Genomic DNA, 20799 nt, shown 5'->3' with positions numbered 1-20799 from the left:
TAACAGAACTAGGCAACAAGTCTAAAAATTGGCATGTTGGACTTGTTTTATATATATTTTAAATTCTAAACACACCTGGTAGAATGGAACTGGTACAAACACTGATTTAATAAGTAGCACTACCATTCAAGTCATAGTGCCACTATTTAATAAATGAAGATTGATCGTATTGAGGAAGAAATTAACTAGCAATTTCCTGCCTGACATTGCTCAGAAATTGTCTGTAAGGACACAAATCAAGTAATAGATCATTTTCTCTGGAAGCAACGAACCTTAGAGAACAATACAACATCATTTCCTTTGAAAGTAGTGGATTTGTCCAAAGCAAAATTTCACTGTACAATTATATACGTGACATAGTCTCTTTTTCTATTTGTGATTAACATATAAGTTTATCTTAATTTGAATGTGATGTAAAGGAAATGAACTTCTCTTACTTGTCTTGTGGTTTTACACACATTCACTAACAACTATGACAGAGCACATTGAATATTTCCTAGCGTTTCATTTAGAATTTGGAAAATTGTGGCCAATGCAACCCTGCAGGTGTCTTTAAACCTTGGCAAAAAAAAGGATTGCATGTTAAAAGCATCAGCAGAATGAATCAACATTGTGGTAAGGCTGAGTAATTGGAGGTCTGCTAGACAAAGAAAGGCTCCATCCTCCCACTGATGAGCCAGCACCAACTACCAGTCCATTCACTGAATCATTCTCCTAGTAAATGTCCTTCATCATAGGTTTTATGCAGCACAGTTCCCTTCTTCAGTCTTCAGGCACTGTAAACGGCAAGCAGGGTCACAGTAATTGAAATCATTAATCGTGTTTTATTCTACTTTGGGGCAAAGTAAGCTTGAATCGGAGAGCAGGTAATGACTTTGTATAATGTGCCCATCTTTGAGGGAAGTGAATGAAACGATATTAGGTTGCATATTGAGTTTCAAGGGGTGGCAGAGTCGTACATCATGCAGGGTATTTTGTAACAATAAAATCACAGATTTAGTGTTTCAAATGAATCTTGACCAAATAAAAATGTACAGCAAAATGTATTTAATTGTAGCAGATTGGTCTGGATGCTGCTGCAAAAGAGGATAAATACGGAGGCCTTGCAAAAACTGAAGCACTAATAGGTTAGTAAGTATTTGATTTAGGATGCGTCATGAGGTCAACCTGACCTCAGTCAGCCAATGACAGACTTAATTCTGGTGCAACTGAACCTTCACACAGACCACATCCACATCTGCGTCTAGACCCGGTGAGGTTCAGAGGTCAAAGGTGCCCATATAGTTGATTGTAAATCCATAAACCAACCACACTAGGGCGAGGAGACAGGACAGGTCCCAGACCCCCACAGGACATGAACGTATACTGACCTTTGTTGTTGTGCTCCTAATTTTGTTATGACCTCATAATGCTTAGCCTTAATTTAAATTAGCAGCCATCCAGGCAAAGGTTTTTGCTATTTTCTCTAGAATGACTTCAGCCGAACAAACTGTTTGCATCCATGTTTGTGTCTGTCCCTCTCATCGTTCTGTCCTCAACATAAAAGTTTCCTCTCCTGGTTGAAGAGGTTTCAAAAGAACAAAAAAGCTTATATTTAAAAATCTATTCAAAACAGCTTCTCTGCTGAGGAACAGACTCCACCATCCTGCCAAAAAAAGAATTTAAATCTCAATCATTTTAGACAATAACATACTGATTTACTGGCTTATGTACATACTGTAGTGGTCATTTTAGTTCTTCAGCATATGTATAAAAAAAACATGTGAAAACTTAACAACACCAAACACACAATGTGTCACCTTTGTTTTCCACATTTTTGTGTCTAAAATTGTTCATTTCGACGGGATTATGACATGATATTTGTAAAACCAGTAGGCTTTGTGGTGAGGCTGGATGTGTTCTGATTGCTGGCTGGAGGCCCAGAGTGGATGTGGTTCCATCCCTTCTGTTACAAAGCAGCTTGATTGCCTCAGGACAGGGCAAAGGATGCCTGCACCGCGACTGTGACCCAACTGGGTTGAGCTGCAATGGCATGGCTTCAGCGCCCGTCCTGCAAGCTGGTGTATTCATCCTTATCAGGTTAACTAGCTTGGGACATGTCCAGTTGAGCTTGGCCACTGACCCAGAGGACCTCCACTGGCAGTTGATCTTGGAGTTCATGTTCTCTATTTGCATTTTTCTTCATTTCTGCCAGTGTGATGGAGGAAATGATGAGATTTGATGACTGACTATTCAATTCACCCAAAATTAGTTCTAATGCACTTGACTAGAATTCACATTTATTTAGTTTGTTCCCACTTTTAGGTCCCAGGCAGTATTAAGAGGAGGTTTGTGTTAATATTGAAGCCAAACATAAGGATGAAGTGCCATATTTGGGCATTTAGAACATATTTTTGGTCTCATCCCTTAAAACTGAGTTGGAGAAACATTCAAGTTAAATAATCTTTAAAAAAATGTCTTCCATAATGCATTTTGAGTATTTCATGCATCTTAATGAAATCCTGATGTCTGACTTTGTGAACCAATGCTGACACGCAGAACTGCTTTCGATTTATTGCACAGTGTTTGCTTTATAAAGTCAACTGTTAGCAGATTAAAATTTTGAACAAAGGATGACATAACCTCTCACAATGGTGCAATAAAAATAAAGGAAACCATAACTTCACTTCAGCTTGATTAAATTGTACAGATAAATGAAATGCTCTCATTGCCAAACACTCACTCACTCACTCATTTCCTTCCTGGACACATCTCTGATAGCCGTCCTTTAAATGTTTTTATGCTCGCAGATGACGAGCGCTGTCATATTGCAATCAATCCCTTAACAAGAAACTGAAGTGCCCTTCTTCTGAACAGCAATTATATGGCTAAGCTCCAGGCGAGAGGTGTGTGAACCCATTTTGTAGCCTGATTAAAGACTATTCATCAAGCCCAGCAGTTGTCTCACTCCACCTACAGGACCTGCATTCATGTTCGATCCTTTTAGCAATCTTTTGTTTCAGAGCATGATCTGTACCTGAAGTTACCTCTGAAAGGTTCACAGCTCACGCACAGCTCAAAAGAAGAGGGCATCAGACTGCGAATATATGTATGAAAATTCTTACATTCAGTGAAAGGTGTCTCAGTAGCACAAGCACTGATATGAAGGGAAATAACAAAAATATTATAGCAATATTACACCAACATCACAAAGAGTTTCTACAATTTTCATGAAATACATGAGCAATATCAGACTTATAGTACCATAAAAAATCCCCTCAAATGTTAAAACATTAACAGATAAACTGCATTTGCAGTGTCCTGAAGAGGATGATCAAAATAAAACAGCTAATCTTCATTTTCCCAAACATGACCTCTCTTTGACCCAGAGAGCAGGGGGCAGATGGTAATGGGGATTATAATGAAGGCAAGTGTGTGTTCTTGTATTTGAACACCCAAATGTTCACTTTAACTTTCAAAGTGAGGATACGATAGTGAAGTGTGGTCATTTTGGCCTGTCTGTACTACTTCAAAGAACTACTTAAGGGCTCAAAACCTTGAGGAGACATAGTTTTAAGGTTAAAAATAGAATTGGGTTTAGGTAAGGGTTATGGTAAGGAGGTTGGTTGGTATGGTTAGGTTTAGCAGGAGGGAGCTTTGTAAGTATTATGTCTCTCTATAGAGCTCCCCTCAACATAATAAATATGAGTTTGTGTGTGTGTGTGTGTGTGTGTGTGTGTGTGTGTGTGTGTGTGTGTGTGTGTGTGTGTGTGTGTGTGTGTGTGTTTAGAGAGGAGCGGACATTTTTGATACACAAAAAAAGCCCTAACCATGACTGCTGTTCTAATGACCAAAAATGACATCTGTCATTGTGCATGAATGTACAATTGTTATGTTGTATTTCGCCACTGTGTGTGTGTGTGTGTGTGTGCGTATTTGAAATGCAAAAAAAATGTTGAAGTGTGGCAGAAATCTGCCTGTAATTGTGACCCTGTCATCACAGCAACTTTTGACAAGATGAATTTCAGCTCTAAATTATGTTGAAAGTGGTATACAAGACTTTTTTGGCCACCCTATCATTACTTTTTTGCCCGTGTGCGAGGAGACGAGAGGGAAACAATGCATGAGTCAGCTCTTCTACTGTATGTGTGTGCAGTGTAAGATTATATACTAAGGAGAGTGATCTGAGATTGTAAAACCATGCCAAGGCTGAACAATTCCCCCAGTGTGGTATTTAAATTCTTTTGACCCTTGACAGATTTGTCCAGGATTTGTGTCAACATACAGTATTTCATTGTTCCCACAATTGCATTTTCAGCCGTAATTTCCTCACCAATGACATATACAAGCCAAGTGACTGCTCCACAGCATCGTAGCTAAAATATTATTCCAAGCATATTTCCCTCTCTGCTGCAGCAAACGCCATAAAGGGCTGAAGATGCACTCAATGTTATTCGTGATTTTAAGATTAGAATTTGTTGTGTTTTTTACCCAAAATACCCTGCTTTTATCCACCCTTTCTAAGCAAACAAGGCTGAATGATTTGAAATTAATTCCCAATCATACAAATATATTTAAACAGATGATAGGAAATAAAATCAAAGCAGTTGGGAAAGCTTTTTGTTGAGTTTTTAAGTCCAGATAATTACATTCTTCATCTTATTAAATATGTACAATAAAAGCCTTTCAGTGGTATAAACAGTAGTCATCGAAGCGGCCTCAGTCTGCAGGTCTGCCTCCCATCTGACATGCTCCCTCCTGTGTTTTCCTCATCACATGACACAGGGGCACTGGAGCATGTGAGGTAGGAGGTGTTCCTGTACTGTTGTTGTCAAGCATGTCTACTTTTTTCCCCCCACAAACCGCTCTTTAATCCTTTTTTTTTGTATGCCTGTCATGGATGGACGATGCCTGCATGTCAACGCGGCTACACCGACTCCTGCGAAGACACGTGCGCTCCTGCAATTGTGCATGAGAACGTAAGCACGAATCGCTAGAGGTGCGACCACCCACAGACACACGCAGGTGCAGGTCGGAGGGTTGTCTACTTGATTATTTACTTTTTTATGTGCCTTAAACTTGCATTTATATTTATTTTAATCCCCTATATAAGTTTATCTTCTGACTGCATCACCAAAATCATACACCTTCAGTTAACAGTGAGCAAGCATTTAGTGTTAGCACAAAAGATTTACACTTTTAAATTTATATTTACATATACGTGAATAAGGGTTCATTTTACACTGAACGCCTGTGATAAAGAATAAAAAAAATTCTCTAGTGACATCTAAATTCACGGTTTTTGTGCTCTTATACCCAACGGTTGTTGTAAGAGCTCAAAATGACCAGCTTTGTAATTAAAGTGCCCTCTGTAATTACACAGTGAAATACTCCAACAATCAAGTCTGGGATTAAGGGGAGAGGGATTAACAGTGGAACAAAAGCCCAACAAACAATAAAGGGAAAAAAAACTCGGGCGCAGCCATTTCTCCTTTTTAACATTCTCCTTCCTTTATCATCACGCTCCTGGATATTACCGCCTCGCAAACGAGCAGTTCTTATCATATTATGGAAGCTGACTTTACCGGCAGCCTTTGATGTGTGCGATATAGCTTTTATTTCACATTTTCCGTGTGTTTATTATGATTTCTCTAACAATTCAGAATGTAATGAGAGGTAATTGCCAGCCCTAACTGCGCCTCTACTGGAAGCCTTTATTGTTCTTTATTGGACACCATTTACATCCTGATAGCGCACTCTGCTAAATTGGGCTTGATGCAAATCTTTGCTAATGAGCGAAATGTGAGCGCTGTGTGTTTAGGCGTGTCTCCGTGCGACTATTAAAGGCAGCGTTCACTGGCGTAGCGTGAGGGCAACAACTCTATGTACAGCGTGAATGTCTGATTAGTTTATTTAAATGGCCGTCTAGTTTAACAGAATGATTACTCCTCTGTTTACCAGCTGTCCTACATTTTTGTGCGCTCAACTGCCCTCCTCCTACTCCTACTGAGGAAAAGAGGGCATAATTTTACCCAGGATGCATCACGATATGGCCCCTGTTTGACCTCGGCCGCCATGATGCCAGACTCTGGCCGCGGGCGGGGTCACATTTCGGTCACTTTTGTCCAATGAGAATCGTCTGTTGTGACTCAGCGGCTGTTGTGGGATCGGATCGTGCTGTCGAGCGAATCGATTTGACATTAATGACACCAAAATAAGGGATAGAACAGGTCAATCTCTTAATCTGCAACAATGTCCCACTTTTCACTATTTGTCTTATTGTGACGGACAGATCGCTCTTCGGTATTCCCGTCGCCTTTGCCCAGCGCATTTTTTTTTCTCCCATCGCCTTTGTTTCGCGACAACTTTTGGTGGCTCCAAGTGTTTACAGGTCATTGGCAGCGCAGGGAGGTGAAACCAAGTCCGTAATGAGTTGACAACCGATTATACAAAAAAACACCTCAATGGCCTTCGAACCCACGCAGCTGCACCGCTCCCAAGAATGTTCGCACATTATCCAACACCCCCTGTCGCCTCACCTTTGTCTGCCTGCCACCTGACATTAGACTGCTTCACTATGGCCTTGTGAAAAACTCTCGGAGAGGTCAAGGGGCAAGACCGGACACCTGATACTGGTTGTAAACGATTATAGTTTATGATGGGAAAAACAGATTAGTTTGTCCCTTTCTTAAACTTTTAAATGGTTGTTCTGATTCCATATCGTTTGTTTCTTAATTACACCGTGGCTAGTTTCTCTAAACTCTTTATAGCAGACTCTACTTTCTGAAGGCGCTGAGCCGTCGGCTGGCTGACCATCACATCTGTGGATGCACAGTTTCAACATCTCTTGTTAGAAAGGCTCCAGGTCTAGTTTTAGTCCTCGCTCCATCGTCATCTTAACCCGTGGTATGGTTGCTGTACTGATTCCTGAATGTTAGCCTCGTTTATTTCCACGTCTAGGTCACCTGCGATTCTGTGCTCAGTCAAGGCTCTTGAAAGATACTGGGCCCCACCGAAGACATGTGGAGTTCCTAAACCTCTACCCTCTGTTGCTGTTGACGTGCTTTTTCTCAGGCCTGACCCATTCTCCACCGCTCAGACTCACCAGCTTTGACTCCACCTTAAGAAACCCTCTTAAATTGTTATAATTTTTAGCTGAAAGTGCAATCTTAAATAAGAAGATATTCTTATTTAAGATATATGATATACTGTATATTATTATTTGTTGATGTTGTTTTTGGTATTGATATTATTTGTACTGTCTGTAGATTATATGGTGTTTTATTCTATTATCTATACTCATAAGGTTGGAATTTTTATGTCTTATTATAAATCATTATCGGAGTCAAATTAATTATTGATAGATAAAGTATACATCCTCTCAAATATTATTGACAGTTGGAAGGTGTGTATCAATAAGTAGTAAGATTATTTAAACATTGTGGGTGATTATATTGTATTATAATATAGTTAAACATATAAAGACAATAGAATTTTTAAAATTGTGTACAAACAAAAAAACATTCACTGAAATGTTTGTGATAAAATAAACTGGAAACCTCTCCTGTGCTTGGATGATCATAGGCATCATATCCTCTCCTGCAGAATATTTGCAGTGCAGGCATGTGAAGCAGCTGGGAATTCCATCTTCTCCTGACGCCGACCCCTCAAACTTCTTCAAATAGGCACCGGACTGTTTTTCCCTCTGTAAATCAAGGACAGTGGGGAGGACGAGGTGTGATTGCTTTCACACCCAGGAAGTAATCACACCGGACCTGCCACAGCTCTGATTAAGACTGATAAATATCGACAAGCAGTTAATGAGATGTCAGGCAGGAACAAGGCCCTTCCCTTCATGCCTACTGATGACACCAATGGAGAGGAAAAATGACCTCGACCAGCAATGTCACTGTCTTTCACAAGTACGCAGCGAAAGTCGTTAATTATCTTCAGCTGCAAATCGAGATTATCAGTGGTGCCGCTGGATTATTTGCACGCCCGAGTCAAAGTGGCCGCAGAAGTTTGTGAAGATATCATTCTTCATAATTTGGTCAGCTGTCCTGATCGGCAGTGATATGAACCAGCAGACAGTTTCACTTTCCGGTTAAATGACCATCTGAAATGGGCCGAGTAAAGAAATACAGTAATGGGCCATAGAAATAAAAACCCATGTTAACATCCGGAGGAGCATAGATGTTGGCCTGGTTCTCCATGGAGATCCTTCATGTTTGGTTAGCTTAATGACACTGCGCTAGTTTTCCATAAGGTAAACACATCTGAAGCCTTTCGCAAACGCCCTCCTGCATAAATCCTCCTTGCAGACGTTGGCCTACTAAACGTCTGCTCAGCTGCGGTGAAGGCGTGAGCTCGGTTGGGGGTAGAGAAATGTAAATTCATTACCTCTGTAAGCAACGGCTCTGCATTACCGCATGTGGGAGCCTTATTCCCACGAGCTGGAGTCCATTTAAGTGCAGCTTCATGTTGTACACACTGTGATTTATGCATTATGTTGCCAGTGTTGGGCTTTGTTTACAGTGAATTAAACCTCTGTCTTGATAACTGCAACCATAAGGACGTCTTATCTATCCCACAGCGGCATTTTGATGTGTTTGTTCAATGGCCGCGCCGTACCTGAAGGCCAGTGCACCTCTAACATGTGATAGATTCCCCACCAACTGTTCAGAATGTGACCGTGAACTCTGGGTCACCCTTTGGTTCCTGGGCACAGTCCTGTCAAATATTGTTTTCCTGGCAGATATACTCGGGCCATCAGACAGAGAGAGACCCTCGCAGCTGCACCTAAATGCCCAACAATAGGATGCTTGTTCTGGGAGAGAAATGGTCAGATCCCCCTTTTGGTGGAAGGGGGTGATGTGAGCGGGTGGTCGAATATTTTAGGGGTTTTGCATTAGGCTAATCCTTTGTGATGTTCCTTTGAATGAACGGCATCCCTCCGGGTCTTGCAAGTGTGCTGGCAAAGGGAGCTGTCCACGACAAAAGCATTTGTTTAAAGATGAAGTATTTTACACGCATACAGTAGGTGGAAATATCATGAAATAAAATCAGTGCACTGCTTTTGTGCATTTACTTACTCTACCTATGTCAGATTTTATGACTCTTGCCTTAACAAGTGCTGTATTGTACTCTTAATTTTATTATTTTACAATAACAAGGTTTTCAGTGAAATTACAGCAGTTCTCTGACATCAGAAACTTTAGAGTATAAAATTTGTTGTCAAGGTTTCTGTGAAAACATAACCATAATATCAGCAAAGGAAATCCTTGTTTAGGCAACAAAAAGAGTCTCAAACGTTTTTTTATCAGTCACAGCTCATCATGGTTGCATAAAAGAATGATGTATGGGGGGAAATAAATGTCATAGAAGTCATGCATATCTTTGGATTTATATTTTTTCCTTTGTCATATCATCTTCAGCTGAAACCAAGAAACATAAGTGAGGACAGACATACAGACACACATGCTTCTTTGTTGGAAGCATTCGCCAATTAGCGGGTTTTGGGGCTGGTGTGGTAATTAGGCTTTCCAGTCGACTGCTGTCTGTGCACAGCTTAGCCGAGGCTGGTCCGGAGCTAAACGCCTCGCTATTTGTCCAGCAATTATGTCAGGTCCTGATGTCACAGTGCAGACGTGACCAATTAGCTCTGCCAGGCTAAAGTGAAACAGACAGATTATGGCAGAAGCGCTGGGAATGAAAAATAGACAGCAAATGGGTGTTGGGTTGGTGTTTGCGTGGATCTCAGAAGAGGGGGGAGAACTGGGGATGGGCTCATGGAAATAAGAAAGGGATGATTAGAAAGGGAGGCAGAGCCTGGCTTTCGAAATGAGGAGAAGGAGGGGGTACAGAGGGTGTAAAGGAGTGGATTTCTTTCTTCTTCAGTGCTGCCGGATCGTGTTGTGCATTGATCTTCACCCTGACGGACATGTAGCTGAGACATGCTAATGCATAATGATATATATGCTAATGGCGGCCCACTGACAAGTCTAAGAAACTGAGCTTTATTGACATCTTGGTAATTCTCTCCATTACATTATGCGCCCTATTTGATGAGGAGGTGCACATTCATTCTACACAGTGCAGTTTGTGGTATTGTGACACTATAATAATCAAACAGCAACAGATGATACTGTAAGCACAACAGGAAGCTCAACTGTCTGGGCAAGTCAAAACATCGTTGGTGGTTTCTGAGTTACATTGCATCATAACTTACATTTTGCTGTTTAAGTGCCTTCTAATGTATCAGAAACTGGAATCAACAGCAAATGAAAACCTTGATAACCTTGATTCTTGTCAAGTGAGTTCATTACTAGCACGGAGAGATAGGTGCAGCTAAATTTGCGATGAAATTTACTGTAGCTGCAGCAACACAAGAAGTCCCATAATCCTATTCTCAGGGTGGATCTGCAGGCTGAAGTCTTTCAAAAAATATCTGCTCTGCCCAGACATAGAGACCACCTGAACCAAGGCTCTGTATTTAATTGGACCGGGTAGGGGAGAAGAGGGGAGCCAGGGGATGAAAACATGAGGCAGATAAGGTAGAATCTATGATCTGAGTGTCTTTTCTTGGGGAAAACAACACTGTCTCCTCTGTGCCTGCAAAGATGAGCACACTTGGTATCAATTAATGGGCTTGAAAGGGGGATTTGTAAGACTCTGTTGATAGAATAGTGGACTGTAAAAATCAATTTGTTTATATGATAATACATCTTGCAATTTCTAAGCCTGAGATGCATTGGTCTTTATTCAAATGATTTGGGTTGATAATTGAAGCAATTGTGTGTTTCTAACTGTCAAAGGTTGGAGTTAAAACAAAATAACCTCTTCATTAAAGAACAGCACATGATAAGGTAACTAAAGGATACCTACAAGGTGAAGACACACTGCTATTTATTGATTTACACACAATGGTTATCTCATCAGACAATGCTAATGCTAGCTAAAATATCTATCGAGCCTTTCTGTGCTGATCTTTGTGAGACTTGTGCTTTCCATGTTCCAATATTTGTTTGGTTGTTGAGCATAACTGAGATGGACACCTGTGTTAATGTAGTCGATTCAGCTAGTACAGAACACGAACCAGTTTGTTCATTCCAGAACAGAGCTGTGCTCCACTGAGCTCCTGGTGGAAGTGTTTGATTAATTTGAAATGTGTTCACCCCTTTTCTATCCAAACTACATGGAGTGACATTCATTTAATGTTTTTTTTTAAAATAAAGCAAGAAGGAAGAAACGTGAAGGAGTTCGTTACAAACACATAAAAACACACTCGAGAGATTCAGTCACATTTCTTAAATAATTTAATTGCAAAAAAGGGTCTTTTAAAAATATTTCTACAAGGATGCATCATATTTTTTTTTAGTAATTTGTTGTGTAAGGTCTGCACCATTAAATACATCTGAATGCTTTTCAAAGAGGAATCAACAATTGCATTTCTCAGCATTTTTTACACCCTCCCATCTCACTACACATGTACAGTGCACGCTGGAACAAATCACTTGCTTGTACAAAAAGTGGGGAAGTGGGGAAATTTCAAAAGTGACCAAAAACACAGATGTGGCGATTGTAAGAAGATAATAGTACTGTATATATTCATCTAAAATGGATAACGGGAGAAAAGAAAGTTAGCGGTGAAGTGGCGAGTGGTCTCAGAGAGGGTGGGTACATTTGTCTGGTGATCCGGGGATGAGGCAGAAATCAGGAAGCCAAGACTGAAGGAATGTCGGGATAGTTTGGACAACGTTGGCACGCGGAGAGATAAAAGCCTAAATTCTTCTGATGAACATGTTCTTGTATAAAACGGCAAACCTTGTATTTGACATACCTGTACAGACACACACACACACACACACACACACAAAAGTCTAACAGTCCGAATATCAGGGTGAAGAGGGCAACATGAGGGTGAGCTCCATGACCACCAGAGGATAGTGAGCAGCCCCGTGAATGTGTGAAAATCCACTGATGGATTAATTGTCTGCAGTTGATGCGGCAGCATCTTAATCATTCAGAGATGTGCAACTCATCGCTCACAGCCGGTTGACTTTGGTGAACCCAGCGACAGATCCCTGCGGAGCCCGTGCCTCGTTCGCGGTTCCAAAGTGCAGCTATTTCTTAGGAGTAGAAAAGTCTGCTATCTGATCATATTTAGCCGAGAAATTTACCCCATTTTTTTTTGCTTTTTGCTCATCAACTGTGTCTTTTTGGTGTCACGTCACTGACAGCAGGGCTAAGGCTTAGCTGGCTGAGCTAAGCTCCCGTGTAAAAACTGGGCTCCTGATTACATTTGTTCCATTCCACTTTCTCCAGACAACACGCGCTGTCACCATTTTCCAATCACAGAGCTGATTTTCTGTAGGAGGAAACAAAACAATCCTGCAGAATAATTGCAAGGGGGAAGAAAAAGTCTGACTTGCTAACAGGCACTTTCATCACTGGATCATTATAATAAATCAGACTAATGGTAATGCAACTTCATCACTGGAGCGCATATCTGAATCGATATTATTAATAAAAATCACATAATGCATCTGTCCTGAAGAGAACAAGCACTTTAGAGTGAAGTGTGAAGCAGTAATGTAAATCTAATGGAATCAAGTTTTGCATAACGTCCTCACTGACTTTTGAGAACCAAAGAGAGACTTTACTGGTTTTCATAAATTCCATTTCTTGTAGCGATGGGCGGATTGATCAGTTTAGTCTCAAATGACTTGAAATCCAACTGGGGAATTAGCATCCCACAGTGGACGTGGACGCCCTTGCACAGTTGCTTTCGTTTATGAAGAGGGTACCTACAGATTATGCCTGTGCCCATGCCAGGCTTGTGGATCCTGTGCCACCCTAATCACGCGGCAGCCTCTGCCGAGACGGGATGATTGCAGGCCAGACAGGAAATGAATGGAGATAATGACAGGTCGGCCTGATGCATGGCTGCCGTCGGTGCGTGCTCATATCCTCAACATGCCAGTTAGGCTACAGCGTTCATCAGCATGGCAGAAAAAAATGTAGATTTCTCTACTGACAGCTCGGAATTTTCTGATTGCGTCTATTGTACAGGCTGCAGTTTTACTGAACGATGAGGCCGTTGAGCTGATTGACGGCAAGGTTGCATCATTTCTGGACAAATCCATTAATGGGAGATGCAGGAGGACCTCATTGTTGGAGCTGATCAGAAATAGTTACCATCTTAACAGAACAAAGGTGTACTGTGGTGGTCTTGCTGGAGGTTTCAAGATGACATAACTGGAAGACTATTAGTGATACGTCAGTGCTTCAGAACTTGCCTTTGTGGTGAGTACAAGACTTGGGTGGCTCGCACGTGCACACAAACGCACACACAACAAAGGACAGAGAGCAAAAACAAGGCGATCGGTCACCTGATCGAGGTTGTTGTCCGTCTTTACCACGTTCCCTTCCGTTCATTTCACTCCATTTTGTCAAAAAAGCACAATTTTTCTCATTATTTATCATATTTTTCATTAAAAAACATGTACAGGCTGTTTAGAACAACAACAAAAATACAATATCCAATTTATAATATGCCATTTCTTTTAGTTTAATAATCATCAATTCAATAGGTGAATCCTCTTGGAGTTTATCTCTCTGATTGTTCGGGGTCCACGGTCCCAAATGGCCTGAAAGTCACCCGGATCGGCTACAGGGTACAAATAAATACACAGGGCAGGATGTCAAAAAGAAAGGAAAACAGGAAATCTGATTATTTCTACTGTAAATCCAGACAATAGTAGGTAGAAAGTAAGGTGTCCATCGTGGTTTCTCCTCTGCATAATGCATATACATATATATCACTTCATATATGTATGTCCTAAGTTCATTTTTTGGACTGATTTTTTTTAAGTTTAACAGTTGTCCACGGAATATAGCATAATCATTTCAGATATATTTGCTCCTTGTCACGGTTCAGTTCATGCGGTAATTCTCGCCCGTGGCAAATATAAGCTGTATTGTACAGTATCTTTGAGTCCAGTTTGACACCCTCCCGCAGCCAAGCGTACGTAATTACACATACACGCACACACATACGGGGAAAAAAAAGTTGCACACAAAAGGCCGAGTGGTCTTTTTGTCGTGTTGCCAAAGTCCTCGCTGGACAACACATACGTACAGTGTCCAGCAGGGTTACTCGGGTCTCTCTGGCCGTGATGAGACCTTCCAAAAAGTAATGAAAAAAACAACAAAAAAGAAACTGTTTGGGTTATAAAAAGAGTAGGTGTTGATCCCAAGCTGTGGAACTAACGAGTCTCTCCACATGTAGAGATTATTACGGATCCAAAACAAGTTTCCATAAATGGGTTTGGCCTCCTTTGACATCTTCTGACCTCTTGACTTTTACCTCACTTCTTCTCTCCTGTCACCCTTTTTCCTTCTATCCTCGAGAAAGTGCCCTTTAAGAAAACACACCTTCAATATGAAGGTGTATGACGACACTAACGTGCAGAGTAAAACGAGTTCTGGCAGGGCGGGGGACTGCCTGCTTTCTCCCCTGGGACCTTTGTTTGTCAGTTCGTGTGTCTGTTTCCAGCTCGTTTCGTCTTCCATCCGTCAAAGCGGCGCGGAGAAGGGAGGGACTCTGAGCGTGGATCGGATTAGGAAGTTTCACCTACTGAGCTAAGGCCGGCCTCTCGAAAACACACATGCATGCAAACGTCAACCCACACCAGAGCTGGTGAGGCACGCATGGGATATATGTGGGGAGTTAACTCTTCAAATAAAAACACACACTCATTCCGACTGGGTGGAAATCAAAAGAACAACAACGGGTAACAAAAAAGCAGGAACAGGAAATGGAACTAGTAGAGAAAATAAAAGAAAATAGTCAGAGGCACTGCAAGCCAGTTTCATATCAACCAAGTGGTAGAGATGGGTCAGGCAGCTAAGGTTTTCCAATGGCTCTCTCTGGTACAGTTCCTCCCCGTTTTCCTGTCTGGCTAATCTTGGACTGCATCTGTTCGTGCCCTATCGCTTCACACCTGGACAGGAAGTGTTTGGTTCATCTGTAGTCGCATATCTTGAATGCTACCGAGAATCTTCTTCTGATGGCCGGCCAGCGTTACTCCTATCCGCAGTAAATCCCTGGAAGGAGAAGAAAGGGGTAGAAAATGAGAACAGGTGGCTCGCGATGTGAATAAAAACGGGAAAATACAGAAACTCCAGGAGAAGTTTCATTCCACCTCCAACGGTAAGGTTGACTGTTCCGGGAGGGCATAGGAACACAGTGGAAATCCCCCCTTTAATGGATGACTTGGTCAACAAACTGAGAAAACTCATTTGGTTATCATCCCTGCAACATTTTGTTCTCTGGCAGGTGGGCAAAAGTGGAGATGTAAAGGCAGTTAATGATTAAATGGGAAAAATAGCTGCTGTTCAGCAGCTGGGAAGTGTTTGCCAGTTCACATCGCCTACTGAAACTGATGCAAGTCTCCATTCGGGAATCTGACGTCATTGTTTTTCAGGATGTCGGATTTAGCTTCACCAGCGTTGCAAGTCATCGTCGCCATTTAATAATGTCCAAGAGACATCGGCGCAAACAAGAACGTGTAATCTTTCAGAGGTTTGCACCAGCAACTGTGTAATCTTGGCAGCAGGGCGAAGGTCTTCACCTCAGGTCGAGGGTGCAGCAGGAAAAATATGGAAATGTCGACATATATTTAACATTAATGCACCCCTCAAAGGCCTGGGAGAGTGAACCTGTGTCGTCTGTCATTAATCCAAATGATTGGGAGAACATTCCATGAGCTGATGGCTATGAGCAGAGAGCAGCCTGCGTTTGGTGCGGTGATTAGTTCACACACACACACACACACACAATAGGACTGTGTAATCTAATATTATCCAAAGACACTCCGCTTTGCTTGTCTCAATGTCTTTCTGACTCCATCTATTATGAGCAAACACGCATATTCTGCATGCGTATGCACAGGTGCTCACGCGCGCACGAGGTTCCTCTCTGAAGCCAAACACAAACGCATCACAGCAATTCTGCCTAATATTCCGCTATCCCTATCAGTGCAGCGATGGAGGATGAAATGATAATAAATGGGTGCCATTAGAGGAATTAGTGGCCATTAAGGGCAACAGAGAGCCACAGTACACCACACCTGTCAGCCCGGCCAAATTGAAACAAATTACCCCCACCTCCATTGCCTATTACGGAGCTAATGACAATAATTTATTTATCATTAGATTCCTTATTCATTTATTTGATCATGGTTGGCATCCAGTTTTAATATTTCCCCCCATTGCATCATTTCCTGTTTGTAAACATGACAGATGGTGGTTTGAGTGATGAAGGTCAACTGGATTTCACATTTTTGAAAGAAAAATTAATTTGTGTATGGAGCAGGTTATTTATGTTATTATGTAAGGAGTTTCTAGTACAAAAAGAATAAAAACCTACTCAGTTTCAGAATTTAGTAGCGTAACACTACTCATTGTGCTCTATTTACAATACTTCTGGAAATGTGTTTATTATTTCCATACAACTTCAGCTGCGCTCAGTCAGTCACATCAGGCCTGATTAGTGCTCCACTCACTCTGCTGTCATCTGGGCCACCAGATCAAAGGAAGCAAATCCGGCGTTGACAAAGTTGTCACGGTAACGGCTCATCTTGATGGCATCCAGCCAGTCCCCCACAGTGGTGAAAGTGGTATAGTCTGGCACACAGCGGTCAAGCAGTGGCTGGGATACCCTACATTAAAAAGCGGGGGAGGAGGGTGGAGAAAAAGAAAGAGAGAGAGAGAGAGTGGGTTAAGGTCGTCACTCAACTGCCTCCATGGGCCACCTCACACCCCCCGCTGAGCGCCACCTCTCCATCTCTCCACCTCTCCTCCTCTCCTTTCCTCTCCCCTCTCCTCATCTCTGTGTCTAGGGAGTTGCCTGCAGAGGGGTCGAGGGTGGAACGTATGAGTGGGTGGGGTGGGATGGGGCACTTTATGACAGTGGAGAATACTGGCTGGAGGCTCGAGTGGTGGATGCTGGCGCTGCAGCTGGTGAGGCGAGATAGCGTGCACAGAACAGATGTCAGCTTTGGTCTCAAATGGAAACTCTGGGAAAATCTCCCTTTTCTTGTTACAGGGAGATGTCAGGGAGTTGGTCAGACATGCAAACAAGCAATGACACAAAAAAAACCCAATGTGAAATTAAATCTTTGTGCTGGTTTAGATTTTCTAACCTACAAAGGTGGTTTGTGTCTGAACTGGAATGATTGGATTCTGTGTGGTTTTTATGGAGCCATCAAATCCACTTTAGTTTGTCCAAACTCGGTGTCAACATCAGCTAAACACCAAGGATGAAAGCCAGGATCCTGAATCCAACTATACCAAAGATCATGCGACCCAAACTTCTCTGTAAACACGTGCGACATTCCGAGCTTCGCGGCTCACACACGTTCCCGTGCTCGATGCTGCTTTCACATGTATTCACACACAGAATGTTGTCAGTGGCAACATAAAAAGGTTAAAGTGCTAGCAGCAGCGGCCTAAAAACAGATGTGACCCACACACAAGGGGAAAACCCCTGCCAGACTTAATAATAATAACCTCATAATTGTGCATTTAGATGTTCATATTCTGAACAGAGACGTGTCTAGAGACACTGACATATGACAAAGTGGAACCAGTAGTTCAAGTACATAATATAGCGTATTTTCCCAAATTAGCTCGATTACTATCTAAATTTAACATTTGGGATTCTGGGGATAAGTAAATTTACATTTCATTAAAAATAAAATGTCTTACTCACATAGGCACTCTAATCTTCCCACACACACTGTGTATCACTTGGCTCTGCTGACGCTGGCTTTATAACCTCAGTTTTATCTGTCTGTCTACCTACAGCCGCAATCACCGCTGAAACGCATCACAGACTACTGCTCAAGGTTCTAAATGAGTGGGCGTAAATGCACAGTACCCCGCGAACAAGGAAATGCCCTGACAACCATCCAGCCAATTGACAATGAAAAAAGGGTAAAGTCGATGCATCAACATATAATGCAGATGATAAATGAATCAAAACACGTGCACCTGCATGTGCACCTAAATGTTTCCAACTGGGCTCTCAGGAGTCACAGCTCTGTGAAAGGGAACCCTTGTCATCTGTAATTGTCACTGTTTGCAATTTCATTATACCAAATCCCAAAACTTTTTTTTTTCTTTTTCTGAAAGATGCCACAACATAGCATAAGAATACAACTCCCCCTGAAAAAAGAAAACCTTGCTGCATGTAAAGCAGATTGCAACAGGGTGTGTATTGTGAGAATGTCCTGTACGTCGTTAAACAAATGTCACTGGGATAGTAAAACTGTGTCGGTGCGAATGCACACCTGCGGACGGCCCAAAAACGACCTTTCTCAGGACAAAAGTGTGTGCTGATCAATGCCGCAGATAGAGGGGCCACCTTGGGAGTTTTAATGAAACTGCACAACAACTAAGAGTAAAGTTGAGGTAGGAGAGGTGCAGGAGCTGAGGGAAGAGGAACAGGCAAGGTTGCGGGAAAACTGAAAGAGCACCACTGTCTCCCTTCTCTCTGCTCTGCTGATCCCTGTCATCCATTTTGATGGCATTAGATTCATTAACAATTAAAAGAGGAATGGAGAGGGGAAAGTAGGAGAAAAGGCATGTGGGGGAGTTAATAAAAGTGGTACAGAGGCTCCATTGAGCGGTGTAGATGGAGTGATTTTTAATAAGGCCTATGCTTCAGAGCCCAAGGCCCGGGGCCATCGTTAACGCCGGGCTCTTAATAGACTATTGTTAGTCCTCTTTCTCTTAAGTTGGCTTCAGAAGAGTACAGATACTTTCTGGCCACATGTGAATTGGAAGCAACCATGCGGCAGGAAAGCTGGATCATGTTGCTATCTGGAGAGACAATGACCACTGTAAAAGCATAAAAAAACATATTTGTAAAGCAAACGAAGGTCGGCTGGTCGTCACATTTAAAGAAATTTGGAGTTGCTGCACGTCAAGTACTCATAACAAGATGGTTGTACCAGACAGCTAACCTCTAGCCACCCTTCAATGCTGAGAAGGACAACGATATCATCTCTGCCTCCTCCCTTGTTAGGGTTGTCAGCAGGAGGCCACCTCTCTACTGGCCCGTTTTAAAACTCGTTACTGACTAATTAAAAGGCGCTCCTGTCTCTTTTTTTGCATCATTTTAATCGAACTAATTAACCGCAAGCCTAATCTTCTAAGAACGTCACTCCAGTGGCCAACCGAGACCCTGGTTTCCCCCATGAGCCTCAACCGGGATTGTCTGTGGCAATCCCTCAAGACAGAAAGACCCTGATAGGTAGGTCACCCTACCTCCCTAAAGTTCCAACTCTGGCACCTTCCGTGCTCCAAGTTCTTTCCAAGAAACAGGTTGCATTGAGAGGTTGTGGAGCTAAATGTAGTGTGACACCACTGACTGTGCTCCCAGTTAGCAGGGGACGATACAAACTTTAACCATTACGTCAGAGTGGACCTGTACATTAAATGCAATGGAAACCATTGCAGATTTGTAAGAAAGTCACTCTGATTGACAAAAGTCAGGCAGGCTTTGCTAAACACATCCATTCAGAAAACTATACAGGCTTTTTATGAGACAGCCTCCACCTATATCCATGATTATATGCTCGTAATTAAACATTAGTCACCTTCATGGAAATCTCTAAACCGCCACACAAACCTAAACTCAGGTAGTGTCATTTACGAACCTTTAAGATTTGGTTCATCGCAGTTTATTGAGCCAAATGTGCTTTTCTGTCAGAACATGAGAGCTTACCCTGTGGATTGTGTGCTGTTGGTAACCACCTTGAGGCTGGCAGCATTACGGATAAGCTTATCCAGTGTGGCCACGATTTGGGTGAATTTGGGCCGCAGGTTCCTCTCTTTCACCCAGCAGTCTAGCATGAGCTGATGGAGTGCCGTGGGGCAGTCCATGGGGGGCGGGAGCCGATAATCCTGCTCCACTGCATTTATCACCTGAATAAATATGAAGGGAATTAAAATAATTTCAAGTAAAACAGAAAAGAAAGGATCTGGACAGGATTTTCAGGATTTTTTTGTCAAAGCACATTAACTTACATCTTGATTGCTCATGTCCCAATACGGCCGCTCGCCATACGACATCACTTCCCACATGACAATACCATAACTCCATACATCACTGGCCGACGTGAACTTTCTGTATGCAATGGCCTCCGGAGCCGTCCAGCGAATGGGGATCTTCCCTCCCTGTGGATATGCGAATGAGTATGTGAGCATGAAATACTGGGGGAGGATGGAAGAAACACACAATCACACACATACAAGAGGAAGAGAGAGGGTGAGAAAATAACACCGTCTAGAGGAAGTGTTAATGCACAACACAGGGTACATGCTGTTAAACACTACAGACACACGAAGTTAGTAGCAACAGCAACACCAGAATGGACACATAGACATCCCGACTCACCAGGGTGCTCGTGTAGGTCGGATCTGACGGGTCATCCTCGAGAAAACGGGATAGTCCAAAGTCAGAAACTTTACACACCAGATTACTGTTGACGAGGATGTTGCGCGCCGCCAAGTCTCTGTGCACATAGTTCATGTCCGACAGATATTTCATGCCTGCTGCGATGCCGCGCAGCATGCCCACCAGCTGGATCACTGTGAACTGCCCGTCATTCAGCTGGCAAAAGAATAGAGGGAAGGAAGGGTATAAATGTGATTACAGATCAAGGTTTCAGTCTTTGCTGTAATGAACTCTTCTACATTCTGCCATCCATTTATGTGCTCTATTTCTCCTTGGAGGCTTCGATTTATTTG

General features: G+C 42.4%; 1 protein-coding gene across 9 annotated transcripts in view; it reads right to left on the bottom strand.

Annotated features, from left to right (window-relative positions):
- Positions 1-11276: 11276 nt before the first annotated feature.
- The window catches only part of LOC130528494 (ephrin type-B receptor 3-like), a 49424-nt gene continuing 39901 nt past the window's right edge, over positions 11277-20799 (bottom strand). For 4 of the 9 annotated variants that reach the window (XM_057037942.1, XM_057037943.1, XM_057037946.1 and 1 more), the window contains exons 12-16: positions 20447-20662; positions 20077-20262; positions 19775-19974; positions 16548-16703; positions 11277-15087 (exon numbers count right to left, since the gene is read on the bottom strand). In XM_057037942.1, the coding sequence (XP_056893922.1) occupies positions 14979-15087; positions 16548-16703; positions 19775-19974; positions 20077-20262; positions 20447-20662 (867 nt within the window). In that variant the 3' untranslated portion in view covers positions 11277-14978. The remainder of the gene's footprint in view (positions 15088-16547; positions 16704-19774; positions 19975-20076; positions 20263-20446; positions 20663-20799) is intronic. The other 5 variants (XM_057037944.1, XM_057037948.1, XM_057037949.1 and 2 more) reach the window with 3 other exon arrangements.

The sequence above is a fragment of the Takifugu flavidus genome, chromosome 7 (genome assembly GCF_003711565.1).
Source record: "Takifugu flavidus isolate HTHZ2018 chromosome 7, ASM371156v2, whole genome shotgun sequence".
In the NCBI taxonomy this organism is placed as follows: Eukaryota; Metazoa; Chordata; class Actinopteri; order Tetraodontiformes; family Tetraodontidae; genus Takifugu; species Takifugu flavidus.
The sequence above is the reverse complement of the archived record's forward strand: the minus strand, read 5'-3'. Positions and strand labels throughout refer to the sequence as shown.